General features: G+C 51.7%; 1 protein-coding gene across 2 annotated transcripts in view; it reads left to right on the top strand.

Annotated features, from left to right (window-relative positions):
• Window positions 1–19,274, top strand: part of FCSK (fucose kinase) — a 323,733-nt gene that overhangs the window by 220,172 nt on the left and 84,287 nt on the right. For both annotated transcript variants that reach the window (XM_088446232.1, XM_088446231.1), the window contains exons 12-19: window positions 4,323–4,424; window positions 9,374–9,544; window positions 9,628–9,701; window positions 9,809–10,188; window positions 10,277–10,487; window positions 11,456–11,622; window positions 18,405–18,632; window positions 18,718–18,861. In XM_088446232.1, coding sequence (XP_088302358.1) covers window positions 4,323–4,424; window positions 9,374–9,544; window positions 9,628–9,701; window positions 9,809–10,188; window positions 10,277–10,487; window positions 11,456–11,622; window positions 18,405–18,632; window positions 18,718–18,861 — 1,477 coding nt within the window. The remainder of the gene's footprint in view (window positions 1–4,322; window positions 4,425–9,373; window positions 9,545–9,627; window positions 9,702–9,808; window positions 10,189–10,276; window positions 10,488–11,455; window positions 11,623–18,404; window positions 18,633–18,717; window positions 18,862–19,274) is intronic.

Here is a 19,274-nt window from a genome sequence, read left to right as displayed (position 1 = left end):
AGTTATGTGGTGAGGACAGGGATGTGCTGACCTGTCATCCTTAGGGTCAGTTATGTGGTGGGGACAGGGATGTGCTGACCTTTCACCCTTAGGGTCAGTTATGTGGTGGGGGACAGGGATGTGCTGACCTGTCACCCTTAGGGTCAGTTATGTAGTGGGGACAGGGATCTGCTGACCTGTCACCCTTAGGGTCAGTTATGTGGTGAGGACAGGGATGTGCTGATCTGTCATCCTTAGGGTCAGTTATGTGGTGAGGACAGGGATGTGCTGACCTGTCACCCTTAGGATCAGTTATGTGGTGAGGACAGGGATGTGCTGACCTGTCATCCTTAGGGTCAGTTATGTGGTAGGGGACAGGGATGTGCTGACCGGTCATCCTTTGGGTCAGTTATGTGGTGAGGACAGGGATGTGCTGACCTGTCATCCTTAGGATCAGTTATGTGGTGAGGACAGGGATGTGCTGACCTGTCACCCTTAGGGTCAGTTATGTGGTGGGGACAGGGTTGTGCTGACCTGTCATCCTTAGGATCAGTTATGTGGTGAGGACAGGGATGTGCTGACCTGTCACCCTTAGGGTCAGTTATGTGGCGGGGACGGGGATGTGCTGACCTGTCACCCTTAGGGTCAGTTATGTGGTGAGGATGGGGATGTGCTGACCTGTCACCCTTAGGGTCAGTTATGTGGTGGGGATAGGGATGTGTGACCTGTCACCCTTAGGCTCAGTTATGTGGTGAGGACAGGGATGTGCTGACCTGTCATGCTTAGGGTCAGTTATGTGGTGGGGACGGGGATGTGCTGACCTGTCACCCTTAGGGTCAGTTATGTGGTGAGGACGGGGATGTGCTGACCTGTCACCCTTAGGGTCAGTTATGTGGTGAGGACAACGATGTGCTGACCTGTCATCCTTAGGGTCAGTTATGTGGTGGGGGACAGGGATGTGCTGACCTGTCATCCTTAGGGTCAGTTATGTGGTGAGGACAGGGATGTGCTGACCTGTCTCCCTTAAGGTCAGTTATGTGGTGGGGACAGGGATGTGCTGACCTGTCATCCTTAGGGTCAGTTATGTGGTGAGGACAGGGATGTGCTGACCTGTCACCCATAGGGTCAGTTATGTGGTGAGAACAGGGATGTGCTGACCTGTCATCCTTACGGTCAGTGATGTGGTGGGGACAGGGATTTGCTAACTTTTCACCCTTAGGGTCAGTTATGTGGTGGGCTACAGGGATGTGCTGACCTGTCACCCTTAGGGTCAGTTATCTGGTGAGAACAGGGATGTGCTGACCTGTCCTCCTTAGGGTCAGTTATGTGGTGAGGACAGGGATGTGCTGACCTGTCATCCTTAGGGTCAGTTATGTGGTGAGGACAGGGATGTGCTGACCTGTCATCCTTAGGGTCAGTTATGTGGTGGGGACAGTGATGTGCTGACCTTTCACCCTTAGGGTCAGTTATGTGGTGGGGGACAGGGATGTGCTGACCTGTCACCCTTAGGGTCAGTTATGTAGTGGGTACAGGGATGTGCTGACCTGTCACCCTTAGGGTCAGTTATGTGGTGAGGACAGGGATGTGCTGATCTGTCATCCTTAGGGTCAGTTATGTGGTGAGGACAGAGATGTGCTGACCTGTCACCCTTAGGATCAGTTATGTGGTGAGGACAGGGATGTGCTGACCTGTCATCCTTAGGGTCAGTTATGTAGTGGGTACAGGGATGTGCTGACCTGTCACCCTTAGGGTCAGTTATGTGGTGAGGACAGGGATGTGCTGATCTGTCATCCTTAGGGTCAGTTATGTGGTGAGGACAGAGATGTGCTGACCTGTCACCCTTAGGATCAGTTATGTGGTGAGGACAGGGATGTGCTGACCTGTCATCCTTAGGGTCAGTTATGTGGTGGGGACAGGGATGTGCTGACCTGTCATCCTTAGGGTCAGTTATGTGGTGGGGGACAGGGATGTGCTGACCGGTCATCCTTTGGGTCAGTTATGTGGTGAGGACAGGGATGTGCTGACCTGTCATCCTTAGGGTCAGTTATGTGGTGGGGACAGGGATGTGATGACCTGTCATCCTTAGGGTCAGTTATGTGGTGAGGATTGGGATGTGATGACCTGTCACCCTTAGGGTCAGTTATGTGGTGAGAACAGGGATGTGCTGACCTGTCACCCTTAGGGTCAGTTATGTGGTGAGAACAGGGATGTGCTGACCTGTCATCCTTAGGGTCAGTTATGTGGTGAGGACAGGGATGTGCTGACCTGTCACCCTTAGGGTCAGTTATGTGGTGGGCTACAGGGATGTGCTGACCTGTCACCCTTAGGGTCAGTTATCTGGTGAGAACAGGGATGTGCTGACGTGTCCTCCTTAGGGTAAGTTATGTGGTGAGAACAGGGATGTGCTGACCTGTCATCCTTAGGGTCAGTTATGTGTTGGGGACAGGGATGTGCTGACCTGTCATCCTTACGGTCAGTTATGTGGTGGGGACAGGGATTTGCTAACCTGTCACCCTTAGGGTCAGTTATGTGGTGAGGACAGGGATGTGCTGACCTGTCACCCTTAGGGTCAGTTATGTGGTGGGGTACAGGGATGTGCTGACCTGTCACCCTTAGGGTCAGTTATGTGGTGAGGACAGGGATGTGCTGACCTGTCATCCTTAGGGTCAGTTATGTGGTGAGGACAGGGATGTGCTGACCTGTCATCCTTAGGGTCAGTTATGTGGTGGGGACAGGGATGTGCTGACCTTTCACCCTTAGGGTCAGTTATGTGGTGGGGGACAGGGATGTGCTGACCTGTCACCCTTAGGGTCAGTTATGTAGTGGGGACAGGGATGTGCTGACCTGTCACCCTTAGGGTCAGTTATGTGGTGAGGACAGGGATGTGCTGATCTGTCATCCTTAGGGTCAGTTATGTGGTGGGGACAGGGATGTGCTGACCTGTCACCCTTAGGATCAGTTATGTGGTGAGGACAGGGATGTGCTGACCTGTCATCCTTAGGGTCAGTTATGTTGTGGGGACAGGGATGTGCTGACCTGTCACCCTTAGGGTCAGTTATGTGGTGGGGACGGGGATGTGCTGACCTGTCATCCTTAGGGTCAGTTATGTGGTGGGGACAGGGATGTGCTGACCTGTCATCCTTAGGGTCAGTTATGTGGTGGGGGACAGGGATGTGCTGACTGGTCATCCTTTGGGTCAGTTATGTGGTGAGGACAGGGATGTGCTGACCTGTCATCCTTAGGGTCAGTTATGTGGTGGGGACAGGGATGTGATGACCTGTCATCCTTAGGGTCAGTTATGTGGTGAGGACAGGGATGTGCTGACCTGTCACCCTTAGGGTCAGTTATTTGGTGAGGACAGGGATGTGCTGACCTGTCATCCTAAGGGTCAGTTATGTGGTGGGGACAGGGATGTGATGACCTGTCATCCTTAGGGTCAGTTATGTGATGGGGACAGGGATGTGCTGACCTGTCACCCTTAGGGTCAGTTATGTGGTGAGGACAGGGATGTGCTGACCTGTCACCCTTAGGGTCAGTTATGTGGTGAGGACAGGGATGTGCTGACCTGTCACCCTTAGGGTCAGTTATGTGGTGAGGACAGGGATGTGCTGACCTGTCACCCTTAGGGTCAGTTATGTGGTGAGGACAGGGATGTGCTGACCTGTCACCCTTAGGGTCAGTTATGTGGTGAGGACAGGGATGTGCTGACCTGTCATCCTTAGTGTCAGTTATATGGTGAGGACGGGGATGTGCTGACCTGTCATCCTTAGGGTCAGTTATGTGATGGGGACAGGGATGTGCTGACCTGTCACCCTTAGGGTCAGTTATGTGGTGAGGACAGGGATGTGCTGACCTGTCACCCTTAGGGTCAGTTATGTGGTGAGGACAGGGATGTGCTGACCTGTCACCCTTAGGGTCAGTTATGTGGTGAGGACAGGGATGTGCTGACCTGTCACCCTTAGGGTCAGTTATGTGGTGAGGACAGGGATGTGCTGATCTGTCATCCTTAGGGTCAGTTATGTGGTGGGGACAGGGATGTGCTGATCTGTCATCCTTAGGGTCAGTTATGTGGTGGGGGGCAGGGATGTGCTGACCTGTCATCCTTAGTGTCAGTTATATGGTGAGGACGGGGATGTGCTGACCTGTCACCCTTAGTGTCAGTTATGTGGTGGTGGATGGGGTTGTGGACCCCCATCATGTGCCCTGTAGCACCCAGTTTGGTAACAAGTGATTAATGACATATTTGCTATCGCAGATGACTGAGAAGCCTTCACCTGAATATTCCTGTATTGGTTTCCTGACATTAATGCTGTACAGTCACGGATGTGTCTCTCTCTCCATAGAGGCCAGAGCTGATACAGGGCGACACCTGTGTGGTTAACAGCTGGCTGAGCGGAGAGGTGTCTGTGTCTCCAGGTAGCGTCATCCAGAACTGTTACTTACAGGTAAGTTACTCTCTGTCATTCACTGTCACTTACCACTTCTAATACTAACACTGCCACTCTCCTCTAATACTAACACCATCACTTTCTATCCTCTAATGCTCACACCGTCACTTACTGCCTTGTAATACTCACACTGTCACTTACTACCCTCTAATACTCCGTCACTTACTATCCTCTAATACTAACACCATCACTTACTCCCCTCTAATACTAACACCATCACTTACTCTCCTCTAATACTAACACTGTCACTTACCACTTCTAATACTAACACTGCCACTCTCCTCTAATACTAACACCATCACTTACTCTCCTCTAATACTAACACTGTCACTTACCACTTCTAATACTAACACTGCCACTATCCTCTAATACTAACACTGCCACTCTCCTCTAATAGTAACACCATCACTTACTCTCCTCTAATACTAACACTGTCACTTACCACTTCTAATACTAACACTGCCTCTCTCCTCTAATACTAACACCATCACTTACTCTCCTCTAATGCTCACACCGTCACTTACTACCTTGTAATACTCACACTGTCACTTACTACCCTCTAATACTCCGTCACTTACTATCCTCGCATACTAACACTGCCACTCTCCTCTAATACTCACACCGTCACTTTCTACCCTGTAATACTCAAACTGTCACTTACCCCTTCTAATACTAACACTGTCACTCTCCTGTAATACTCACACCGTCACTTACTACGCTCTAATACACACACTGACCGTCACTTACTACCCTCTAATACTCACACTGTCACTTACTACCCTCTAATACTTACACTGTCACTTATTACCCTTTTAATACTCACACTGTCACTTACACCTTCTAATACTAACACTGCCACTTACTGCCATCTAAAATTCACACTGTCACTTACTCCCCTCTAATACTCACACCGTCACTTACTATCCTCTAATACTCACACTGTCACTTACCCCTTCTAATACTAACACTGTCATTCTCCTGTAATACTCACACCGTCACTTACTACCCTCTAATACTCACACTTTCACTTACTACCCACTGTCACTTACCCCTTCTAATACTAACACTGCCTCTCTCCTCTAATACTCACACTGTCACTTACCCCTTCTAATACTAACACTGCCACTCTCCTCTAATACTCACACTGTCACTTACACCTTCTAATACTAACACTGCCACTTACTGCCATCTAAAATTCACACTGTCACTTACTCCCCTCTAATACTCACACCGTCACTTACTACCCTCTAATACTCACACTGTCACTTACCCCTTCTAATACTAACACTGTCATTCTCCTGTAATACTCACACCGTCACTTACTACGCTCTAATACACACACTGACCGTCACTTACTACCCTCTAATACTCACACTGTCATTTACTCCCCTCTAATACTCACACCATCACTTACTACCCTCTAATACTCTCACTGTCACTTACTACCTTGTAATACTCACACTGTCACTTACTACCCTCTAGTACTCACACTGTCACTTACTACCTTGTAATACTCACACTGTCACTTGCTACCCTCTAATACTCCGTCACTTACTATCCTCTAATACTAACACTGCCACTCTCCTCTAATACTCACACCGTCACTTTCTACCCTGTAATACTCAAACTGTCACTTACCCCTTCTAATACTAACACTGTCACTCTCCTGTAATACTCACACCATCACTTACTACCCTCTAATACTCACACCGTCACTTACTACCCTCTAATACTCACACTGTCACTTACTACCCACTGTCACTTACCCCTTCTAATACTAACACTGCCACTCTCCTCTAATACTCACACTATCACTTACCCCTTCTAATACTAACACTATCACTCTCCTGTAATACTCACACAGTCACTTACTACGCTCTAATACACACACTGACCTTCACTTACTACCCTCTAATACTCACACTGTCACTTACAACCCTCTAATACTTATACTGTCACTTATTACCCTTTTAATACTCACACTGTCACTTACACCTTCTAATACTAACACTGCCACTTACTGCCATCTAAAATTCACACTGTCACTTACTCCCCTCTAATACTCACACCGTCACTTACTACCCTCTAATACTCACACTGTCACTTACCCCTTCTAATACTAACACTGTCATTCTCCTGTAATACTCACACCGTCACTTACTACCCTCTAATACTCACACTGTCACTTACTACCCACTGTCACTTACCCCTTCTAATACTAACACTGCCACTCTCCTCTAATACTCACACTGTCACTTACCCCTTCTAATACTAACACTGTCACTCTCCTGTAATACTCACACTGTCACTTACTTCGCTCTAATACACACACTGACCGTCACTTACTACCCTCTAATACTCACACTGTCACTTACTACCCTCTAATACTTACACTGTCACTTATTACCCTTTTAATACTCACACTGTCACTTACACCTTCTAATACTAACACTGCCACTTACTACCATCTAAAATTCACACTGTCACTTACTCCCCTCTAATACTCACACAGTCACTTACTACCCTCTAATACTCACACCATCACTTACTACCCTCTAATACTCACACTGTCACTTACTCTACTTTAATACTCACACTGTCACTTGTGTCCCTCTAATACTCACACGGTCACTTACTACCCTCTAATACTCACACCATCACTTACTCTCCTCTAATACTCACACTGTCTCTTACTCTCCTCTAATACTCAAACTGACACTTACTCTCCCCTAATACTTACACCGACCGTCACTTACTCCCCTCTAATATTTACACTGTCACTTACTCCCCTCTAATACTCACACTGTCACTTACTACCCTCTAATACTTACACTGTCACTTATTACCCTCTACTACTCACACTGTCATTTACTCCCCTCTAATACTCACACTGTCGCTTACTCCCCTCTAATACTCACACTGTCACTTACTCCCCTCTAATACTCACACTGTCACTTACTACCCTCTAATACTCACACTGTCACTTATTACCATCTAAAACTCACACTGTCACTTACTACCCTTTAATACTCACACTGTCACTTACTCCCCTCTAATACTCACACTGTCACTTACTCTCCTCTAATACTCACACTGTCGCTTATTACCCTTTTAATACTCACACTGTCACTTACACCTTCTAATACTCACACTGTCACTTACTACCCTCTACTACTCACACTGTCACTTACTACCCTCTAATACTCACACTGTCACTTATTACCCTCTACTACTCACACTGTCACTTACTACCCTCTATTACTCACACTGTCACTTATTACCGTCTACTACTCACACTGTCACTTACTACCCTCTAATACTCACACTGTCACTTACTACCCTCTAATACTCACACTGTCACTTACTACCCTCTAATACTCACACCGTCACTTACTACCCTCTAATACTCACACTGTCACTTACTACCCTCTAATACTCACACCGTCACTTACTACCCTCTAATACTCACACTGTCACTTACTACCCTCTACTACTCACACTGTCACTTACTACCCTCTACTACTCACACTGTCACTTACTACCCTCTAATACTCACACTGTCACTTACTACCCTCTACTACTCATACTGTCACTTACTACCCTCTAATACTCACACTGTCACTTACTACCCTCTAATACTCACACCGTCACTTACTACCCTCTAATACTCACACTGTCACTTATTACCCTCTACTACTCGCACCGTCACTTACTACCCTCTACTACTCACGCTGTCACTTACTACCCTCTAATACTCACACTGTCACTTACTACCCTCTACTACTCACACTGTCACTTACTACCCTCTACTACTCACACTGTCACTTACTACCCTCTAATACTCACACTGTCACTTATTACCCTCTAATACTCACACTGTCACTTACTACCCTCTAATACTCACACTGTCACTTACTACCCTCTAATACTCACACTGTCACTTACTACCCTCTAATACTCACACTGTCACTTACTACCCTCTAATAATCACACTGTCACTTGCTACCCTCTAATACTCACACTGTCACTTACTACCCTCTAATAATCACACTGTCACTTACTGCCCTCTAATACTCACACTGTCACTTACTACCCTCTAATAATCACACTGTCACTTACTCCCCTCTAATACTCACACTGTCACTTATTACCCTCTACTACTCACACTGTCACTTACTACCCTCTAATACTCACACTGTCACTTACTACCCTCTACTACTCACACTGTCACTTACTACCCTCTAATACTCACACTGTCACTTTCTACCCTCTAATACTCACACCGTCACTTACTACCCTCTAATACTTGCACTGTCACTTTTTACCCTCTAATACTCACACTGTCACTCTCCTCTAATACTCACACTGTCACTTACTACCCTCTAATAATCACACTGTCACTTTTTACCCTCTAATACTCACACCGTCACTTATTACCCTCTACTACTCACACTGTCACTTACTACCCTCTACTACTCACACTGTCACTCTCCTCTAATACTCACACCGTCACTTATTACCCTCTAATACTCACACTGTCACTTTTTACCCTCTAATACTCACACCGTCACTTATTTCCCTCTAATACTCACACTGTCACTTATTACCCTCTACTACTCACACTGTCACTTACTACCCTCTAATACTCACACTGTCACTCTCCTCTAATACTCACACTGTCACTTATTACCCTCTACTACTCACACTGTCACTTACTACCCTCTAATACTCACACTGTCACTTATTACCCTCTACTACTCACACTGTCACCTACTACCCTCTAATACTCACACTGTCACTCTCCTCTAATACTCACACTGTCACTACGTACCTGACAGTACTCACTCACAGTCTCCTGGTCTTGCTCACAGACCTCCCTCCCGCTTGGGAGAAAGTATGAGTGATACCCCGTATGGTAATCTGTCAGTACTTGGTGTCGCCCACAGGGTCCCCTCAGTGTGGGCAGTGGGTGTCTTCTCGTTGGCCTGGACCAAGTGGCAGCATCAGAGCTTTGTGGACATGATCTGAGTGATGTCATTCTACAGGCGCATCCTATCCGAGTACAGGACCGTTCCCTCACGGTGTACAGCCTTCTGGGGACGGACGACCAGCTGCAGGTACCTACTGACCCCCTCACTCCCTGCCAGGGTCTGCTGCCTGCTCTCCCTTCTCTGTGTAATATGTGTCTTGTGTTTCCCAGTGTCCAGCAGAGGACGGTTCTCCCACTTTCCTCAACCTTCCCTGGGATGAATTCTTCCGTAGGACCGGAATCTGGTGAGTCCGGGATGTGTCCTATGATCTACGTTTATAACTGGGATTCCGTCTCCTGCTCAGGTCTCTCGTGTCCCAGTTTACAGCCCTTTCCGTTGTCTTCATTGCAGTGAGAGTGACCTCCGGGGATGTGAGGCTCGAGGTAGGGAGCGCAGCATTCTAAATGCCCCCTTGTTCCCCATTCTGCACCCCTGCGAGTCTCTGGGGGTTGGGGACGTTCTGTGGTTCCTAAGTCCAGGCATTTGCCGCGGAGAGCAAGAACGCAGACGACAGAGGTGGCGCGGCTCTTGGCGCATGTCATGGCAGCAGATACGGCAGCACAGTGACCAGGAGAAGGCGCTGCAGGCTCGGAGGGAGATGTTTTTTACCCAGGCCCAAAAAAAGGTGCAAAAACTTCTCCTGGGCAGAGAGGAGAGAAGTTTGATGCCCATCATCCGGGCGGCCGTCCAGGAGGGGGAACACCAGAGATTGCTGGACACACTGGACAATGGTGAGGATGGAGCCGCTGTACGGAGAGCGCATTGGGCCAGGGTTAGAGGAGCAGGACAGCTCTAACAGGTTTCCCTATTACTGCACAGTGGCCTCAGAGAGTGACGACGCCGGGGTGGCTGCCCGAGCGCTCGCTTGTCTGGCTGACCTGCTGGGCTGCATGGCGGACGGTGAGGGAGGGCTGAGGAGTGGACCAGCGGCTAACCGGGCCTGGGCGCCGAGCTACCAGCTGCTGGAGAAGGGCGACATCTCGCAGGGTGTGACACTGCTGGCTAAAGAGCGACAGCGATGGATGAGCAGGTAAACGGGGTCAGCGCATAGGGGACACTGTGTCTGTATGAGAATATTCTATGTCAGAGAGTGATTTCATCTGGTGCCGAGAGAACGTCAAGTAAATTGTTCCTAGATGTGGCTGTGACGCTCTGCAGGGTTCTGGACGGATAGGATTATATAGCAGTGATGCTCTGCAGGGTTCTAGACAGTGAGGATTATGTAGCAGTGATGCTCTGCAGAGTTCTGGACAGTGAGGATTATATAGTAGTGTGAGCTGTGATGCTCTGCAGGGTTCTGGACAGTGAGGATTATGTAGCAGCGATGCTCTGCAGGGTTCTGGACAGTGAGGATTATGTAGCAGTGATGCTCTGCAGAGTTCTGGACAGTGAGGATTATATAGTAGTGTGAGCTGTGATGCTCTTCAGGGTTCTGGACAGTGAGGATTATGTAGCAGCGATGCTCTGCAGGGTTCTGGACAGTGAGGATTATGCAGCAGCGATGCTCTGCAGGGTTCTGGACAGTGAGGATTATGTAGCAGCGATGCTCTGCAGGGTTCTGGACAGTGAGGATTATGTAGCAGCGATGCTCTGCAGGGTTCTGGACAGTGAGGATTATGTAGCAGTGATGCTCTGCAGGGTTCTGGACGGATAGGATTATATAGCAGTGATGCTCTGCAGGGTTCTGGACAGTGAGGATTATGTCGCAGTGATGCTCTGCAGGGTTCTGGACAGTGAGGATTATGTAGCAGTGATGCTCTGCAGAGTTCCGGACAGTGAGGATTATGTCGGTGTCTGAGGAGTTGTGATGCTCTGCAGTGAGGATGATGTCGCTGTGTGAGGAGTTGTGATGCTCTGCAGTGAGGATGATGTCGGTGTGTGAGGAGATGTGATGCTCTGCAGTGAGGATGATGTCGGTGTGTGAGGAGATGTGATGCTCTGCGGGGTAGATGGATGTGATTTTGTGCTGTGCCTCATACAATGTTTTCATCTGACCAGACCGGCTCTGCTGCTTCGGGCTGCGCGTCACTATGAAGGCGCGGAACAAATCCTGATCCGCCAAGCTGTGATATCATCTCTCAGATTTGTCTCTCTTGGTGCAAAGAAGTTGCTGCCGCGGGATCAGTGGGTGATGGCTGCGTGTCCAGCGCGTATCGACATGTCAGGTGGGTCCGTGTCACAGTAATACTATAATATACACCAGGGGTTCCCAACCACGGTCCTCATGGCACATTAACAGTCCAGGTGTTAAGGATAGCCATACTTGACCACCAGTGTCTTAATTAGTTCCTCAGTTATTTTGATTTAACCATCTGTACGCAAGCATGGAAATCACTACAACCTGGCCTGTTAGTGTACTGTGAGGACCGAGGACAGGAAACACTGACGTACACACTGGGAGCAATTTAACTGAGGGCCGCACTAGACCCAACCTGGACGGAGTAAGTATATGGGGAACCGCACAGGGCCCCGTCTGTACTGGGAGTATGTATACTGAGGCCCACACCAAGCCTGGCCTGTACTCGGAGTATGTACTGAGGCCCCCGCCAAGCCTGGCCTGTACTGGGAGTATGTATATTGAGGCCCACGCCAAACCCGGCCTGTACTGGGAGTATGTATACTGAGGCCCACACCAAGCCTGGCCTGTACTGGGAGTATGTATACTGAGGCCCACGCCAAGCCTGGCCTGTACTGGGAGAATGTATACTGAGGCCCCCGCCAAGCCCGGCCTGTACTGGGAGTATGTATACTGAGGCCCCCGCCAAGCCTGGCCTGTACTGGGAGTATGTATACTGAGGCCCACGCCAAGCCTGGCCTGTACTCGGAGTATGTACTGGCAGCAGATACGGCAGCACAGTGACCAGGAGAAGGCGCTGCAGGCTCGGAGGGAGATGTTTTTTACCCAGGCCCAAAAAAAGGTGCAAAAAGTTCTCCTGGGCAGAGAGGAGAGAAGTTTGATGCCCATCATCCGGGCGGCCGTCCAGGAGGGGGAACACCAGAGATTGCTGGACACACTGGCCTGTACTGTACTGGGAGTATGTATACTGAGGCCCACGCCAAACCCGGCCTGTACTGGGAGTATGTATACTGAGGCCCACACCAAGCCTGGCCTGTACTGGGAGTATGTATACTGAGGCCCACGCCAAGCCTGGCCTGTACTGGGAGAATGTATACTGAGGCCCCCGCCAAGCCCGGCCTGTACTGGGAGTATGTATACTGAGGCCCCCGCCAAGCCTGGCCTGTACTGGGAGTATGTATACTGAGGCCCACGCCAAGCCTGGCCTGTACTGGGAGTATGTATACTGAGGCCCACACCAAGCCTGGCCTGTACTGGGAGTATGTATACTGAGGCTCACACCAAGCCTGGCCTGTACTGGGAGTATGTATACTGAGGCCCACACCAAGCCTGGCCTGTGCTGGGAGTATGTATACTGAGGCTCACACCAAGCCTAGCCTGTACTGGGAGTATGTATACTGAGGCCCACGCCAAACCCGGCCTGTACTGGGAGTATGTATACTGAGGCCCACACCAAGCCTGGCCTGTACTGGGAGTATGTATACTGAGGCCCACGCCAAGCCTGGCCTGTACTGGGAGTATGTATACTGAGGCCCACGCCAAGCCTGGCCTGTACTGGGAGTATGTATACTGAGGCCCCTGCCAAGCCTGGCCTGTACTGGGAGTATGTATACTGAGGCCCACGCCAAACCCGGCCTGTACTGGGAGTATGTATACTGAGGCCCACACCAAGCCTGGCCTGTACTGGGAGTATGTATACTGAGGCCCACGCCAAGCCTGGCCTGTACTGGGAGAATGTATACTGAGGCCCCCGCCAAGCCCGGCCTGTACTGGGAGTATGTATACTGAGGCCCCCGCCAAGCCTGGCCTGTACTGGGAGTATGTATACTGAGGCCCACGCCAAGCCTGGCCTGTACTGGGAGTATGTATACTGAGGCCCACACCAAGCCTGGCCTGTACTGGGAGTATGTATACTGAGGCTCACACCAAGCCTGGCCTGTACTGGGAGTATGTATACTGAGGCCCACGCCAAGCCTGGCCTGTGCTGGGTGTATGTATACTGAGGCCCACACCAAACCTGGCCTGTGCTGGGAGTATGTATACTGAGGCCCCAGCCAAGCCTGGCCTGTGCTTGGAGTATGTATACTGAGGCCTGCGCTGAGCCCGGCCTGTGCTGGGAGTATGTATACTGAGGCCCACGCTGAGCCCGGCCTGTGCTGGGAGTATGTATACTGAGGCCCACACCAAGCCTGGCCTGTGCTTGGGAGTATGTATACTGAGGCCCACGCCAAGCCTGGCCTGTACTGGGAGTATGTATACTGAGGCCCACCCCAAGCCTGGCCTGTACTGGGAGTATGTATACTGAATCCTGCGCTGAGCCCGGCCTGTACTGGGAGTATGTATACTGAGGCCCACACCAAGCCTGGCCTGTACTGGGAGTATGTATACTGAGGCCCACGCCAAGCCTGGCCTCTACTGGGAGTATGTATACTGAGGCCCACACCAAGCCTGGCCTGTACTGGGAGTATGTATACTGAGGCCCACACCAAGCCTGGCCTATACTGGGAGTATGTATACTGAGGCCCACACCAAGCCTGGCCTGTACTGGGAGTATGTATACTGAGGCCCACACCAAGCCCGGCCTGTACTGGGAGTATGTAAACTGAGGTCCACGCCAAGCCTAGGCTGTACTGGGAGTATGTATACTGAGGCCCACACCAAGCCTGGCCTGTACTGGGAGTATGTATACTGAGGCCCACACCAAGCCTGGCCTGTACTGGGAGTATGTATACTGAGGCCCACAAAAAACATGGCCTGTACTGGGAGTATGTATACTGAGGCCCACGACAAGCCTGGCCTGTACTGGGAGTTTGTATACTGAGGCCCACACCAAGCCTGGCCTGTACTGGGAGTATGTATACTGAGGCCCACACCAAGCCCGGCCTGTACTGGGAGTATGTATACTGAGTCCCACGCCAAGCCTGGGCTGTACTGGGAGTATGTATACTGAGGCCTGCGCTGAGCCCGGCCTGTACTGGGAGTATGTATACTGAGGCCCACGCTGAGCCCGGCCTGTGCTGGGAGTATGTATACTGAGGCCCACGCCAAGTCTGGCCTGTACTGGGAGTATGTATACTGAGGCCCACGCCAAGCCTGGCCTGTGCTGGGTGTATGTATACTGAGGCCCACACCAAACCTGGCCTGTGCTGGGAGTATGTATACTGAGGCCCCAGCCAAGCCTGGCCTGTGCTTGGAGTATGTATACTGAGGCCTGCGCTGAGCCCGGCCTGTGCTGGGAGTATGTATACTGAGGCCCACGCTGAGCCCGGCCTGTGCTGGGAGTATGTATACTGAGGCCCACACCAAGCCTGGCCTGTGCTTGGGAGTATGTATACTGAGGCCCACGCCAAGCCTGGCCTGTACTGGGAGTATGTATACTGAGGCCCACCCCAAGCCTGGCCTGTACTGGGAGTATGTATACTAAATCCTGCGCTGAGCCCGGCCTGTACTGGGAGTATGTATACTGAGGCCCACGCTGAGCCCGGCCTGTGCTGGGAGTATGTATACTGAGGCCCACGCCAAGTCTGGCCTGTACTGGGAGTATGTATACTGAGGCCCACGCCAAGCCTGGCCTGTGCTGGGTGTATGTATACTGAGGCCCACACCAAACCTGGCCTGTGCTGGGAGTATGTATACTGAGGCCCCAGCCAAGCCTGGCCTGTGCTTGGAGTATGTATACTGAGGCCTGCGCTGAGCCCGGCCTGTGCTGGGAGTATGTATACTGAGGCCCACGCTGAGCCCGGCCTGTGCTGGGAGTATGTATACTGAGGCCCACACCAAGCCTGGCCTGTGCTTGGGAGTATGTATACTGAGGCCCACGCCAAGCCTGGCCTGTACTGGGAGTATGTATACTGAGGCCCACCCCAAGCCTGGCCTGTACTGGGAGTATGTATACTAAATCCTGCGCTGAGCCCGGCCTGTACTGGGAGTATGTATACTGAGGCCCACACCAAGCCTGGCCTGTACTGGGAGTATGTATACTGAGGCCCACGCCAAGCCTGGCCTCTACTGGGAGTATGTATACTGAGGCCCACACCAAGCCTGGCCTGTACTGGGAGTATGTATACTGAGGCCCACACCAAGCCCGGCCTGTACTGGGAGTATGTAAACTGAGGTCCACGCCAAGCCTAGGCTGTACTGGGAGTATGTATACTGAGGCCCACACCAAGCCTGGCCTGTACTGGGAGTATGTATACTGAGGCCCACACCAATCCTGGCCTGTACTGGGAGTATGTATACTGAGGCCCACAAAAAACATGGCCTGTACTGGGAGTATGTATACTGAGGCCCACGCCAAGCCTGGCCTGTACTGGGAGTTTGTATACTGAGGCCCACACCAAGCCTGGCCTGTACTGGGAGTATGTATACTGAGGCCCACACCAAGCCCGGCCTGTACTGGGAGTATGTATACTGAGTCCCACGCCAAGCCTGGGCTGTACTGGGAGTATGTATACTGAGGCCTGCGCTGAGCCCGGCCTGTACTGGGAGTATGTATACTGAGGCCCACGCTGAGCCCGGCCTGTGCTGGGAGTATGTATACTGAGGCCCACGCCAAGTCTGGCCTGTACTGGGAGTATGTATACTGAGGCCCACGCCAAGCCTGGCCTGTGCTGGGTGTATGTATACTGAGGCCCACACCAAACCTGGCCTGTGCTGGGAGTATGTATACTGAGGCCCCAGCCAAGCCTGGCCTGTGCTTGGAGTATGTATACTGAGGCCTGCGCTGAGCCCGGCCTGTGCTGGGAGTATGTATACTGAGGCCCACGCTGAGCCCGGCCTGTGCTGGGAGTATGTATACTGAGGCCCACACCAAGCCTGGCCTGTGCTTGGGAGTATGTATACTGAGGCCCACGCCAAGCCTGGCCTGTACTGGGAGTATGTATACTGAGGCCCACCCCAAGCCTGGCCTGTACTGGGAGTATGTATACTAAATCCTGCGCTGAGCCCGGCCTGTACTGGGAGTATGTATACTGAGGCCCACACCAAGCCTGGCCTGTACTGGGAGTATGTATACTGAGGCCCACGCCAAGCCTGGCCTCTACTGGGAGTATGTATACTGAGGCCCACACCAAGCCTGGCCTGTACTGGGAGTATGTATACTGAGGCCCACACCAAGCCCGGCCTGTACTGGGAGTATGTAAACTGAGGTCCACGCCAAGCCTGGGCTGTACTGGGAGTATGTATACTGAGGCCCACACCAAGCCTGGCCTGTACTGGGAGTATGTATACTGAGGCCCACACCAAGCCTGGCCTGTACTGGGAGTATGTATACTGAGGCCCACAAAAAACATGGCCTGTACTGGGAGTATGTATACTGAGGCCCACGCCAAGCCTGGCCTGTACTGGGAGTATGTATACTGAGGCCCACACCAAGCCTGGCCTGTACTGGGAGTATGTATACTGAGGCCCACACCAAGCCCGGCCTGTACTGGGAGTATGTATACTGAGTCCCACGCCAAGCCTGGGCTGTACTGGGAGTATGTATACTGAGGCCCCCGCCAAGCCTGGCCTGTACTTGGGAGTATGTATACTGAGGCTCACACCAAGCCTGGCCTGTACTGGGAGTATGTATACTGAGGCCCACACCAAGCCTGTCCTGTACTGGGAGTATGTATACTGACGCCTGCGCTGAGCCCGGCCTGTGCTGGTAGTATGTATACTGAGGCCCACTCCAAGCCTGGCCTGTGCTGGGAGTATGTATACTGAGGCCCACTCCAAGCCTGGCCTGTGCTGGGAGTATGTATACTGAGGCCCACACCAAGCCTGACCTGTACTGGGAGTATGTATACTGAGGCCCACACCAAGCCTGGCCTGTACTGGGAGTATGTATACTGAGGCCCACACCAAGCCTGGCCGGTACTGGGAGTATGTATACTGAGGCCTGCGCTGAGCCCGGCCTGTACTGGGAGTATGTATACTGAGGCCTGCGCTGAGCCCGGCCTGTACTGGGAGTATGTATACTGAGGCCTGCGCTGATCCCGGCCTGTACTGGGAGTATGTATACTGAGGCCCACACCAAGCCTGTCCTGTACTGGGAGTATGTATACTGAGGCCTGCGCTGAGCCCGGCCTGTGCTGGTAGTATGTATACTGAGGCCCACACCAAGCCTGGCCTGTGCTGGGAGTATGTATACTGAGGCCCACACCAAGCCTGGCCTGTGCTGGGAGTATGTATACTGAGGCCCACACCAAGCCTGGCCTGTACTGGGAGTATGTATACTGAGGCCCACGCCAAGCCTGGCCTGTACTGGGAGTATGTATACTGAGGCCCACACCAAGCCTGGCCTGTACTGGGAGTATGTATACTGAGGCCCACACCAAGCCTGGCCTGTACTGGGAGTATGTATACTGAGGCCCACACCAAGCCTGGCCTGTACTGGGTGTATGTATACTGAGGCCCACACCAAGCCTGGCCTGTACTGGGAGTATGTATACTGAGGCCCACTCCAAGCCTGACCTGTACTGGGAGTATGTATACTGAGGCCCACACCAAGCCTGGCCTGTACTGGGAGTATGTATACTGAGGCCCACGCCAAGCCTGGCCTGTACTGGGAGTATGTATACTGAGGCCCACGCCAAGCCTGGCCTGTACTGGGAGTATGTATACTGTGGGCAGATAGTTACAGATTGGCACCCTACATTGTGATACAAAGTGGGCAAATTATTATTTACATGCAGCTTTAGTTTATCACTGAGGTTTAGAGAGACTGAGAAGCTTTTTTGTGTAACGTGCAAACATCAGCTGTCGTGTCGCTTCTCAGCCGGTCTCCTACCTGCCAATTACACAGATGTCACTGACATTAGGGAGGGGCTGTCGGCATAGAACAGGTAGGACACAGGCTCTGATGATTGCTCCTCTGTGTCCTGTTAGGGGGATGGAGTGACACCCCTCCAATCACATATGAACATGGCGGTGCCGTGGTTAATGTGGCTGTGCTTGTTGACGGTCAGAGGCCGATAGGTGCTCAAGCCAGAAGAATTCCGGAGCTGCAGCTGCGCCTGTCCAGTACCAGTGGGCCGCTCGGAGCCCAGATCCACACTCCGCTGACCTGTCATAGTCTCACTGACCTGCAGGACTACCGCCAGCCCCAGGCTCCAGGTGACCCATAAACCAGGGACCGTTACCTGTGGTGTCTGCTCATGTCTGTATCACCTGACTGCCTGTTGTCTCTCCACCTATTCAGGGGCGTTACTCAAAGCTGCCTTCATCTGCTCGGGGGTCGTGGACGCGACATCTGAGAAAACGCTGCCCCAGCAGCTCGGCGAAAAATATGGGGGCGGATTTGAGCTGCAGACGTGGTCTCACCTGCCACATGGATCTGGCTTAGGTAAGTGCTATGACATTACCCACAATGCAGCACTGTCCAGTAAAGTTACCCAAGGGCTGAGAGACCTCTAACGTGTTTAGTATACTCAAGTCTATGGGGGGTGTGGTTAGTGTCCCACCCCCCGAGCCTCTATATGGGGCGCGTGTGGTTAGTGTCCCACCCCCAGAGCCTCTGTATGGTGCATGTGGGGTTAGTGTCCCACCCCCAGAGCCTCTGTATGGGGGGTGTGTGGTTAGTGTCCCACCCCCCGAGCCTCTATATGAGGCGTGTGTGGTTAGTGTCCCACCCCCTGAGCCTCTATATGGGGCGCGTGTGGTTAGTGTCCCACCCCCCGAGCCTCTATATGGGGTGTGTGTGGTTAGTGTCCTGCCCCCAGAGCCTCTGTATGGTGCATGTGTGGTTAGTGTCCCACC

This window comes from Taudactylus pleione, unplaced genomic scaffold, assembly GCF_031769625.1.
Source record: "Taudactylus pleione unplaced genomic scaffold, aTauple2 ptg000394l, whole genome shotgun sequence".
Taxonomy (NCBI): Eukaryota; Metazoa; Chordata; class Amphibia; order Anura; family Myobatrachidae; genus Taudactylus; species Taudactylus pleione.
The sequence above is the reverse complement of the archived record's forward strand: the minus strand, read 5'-3'. Positions and strand labels throughout refer to the sequence as shown.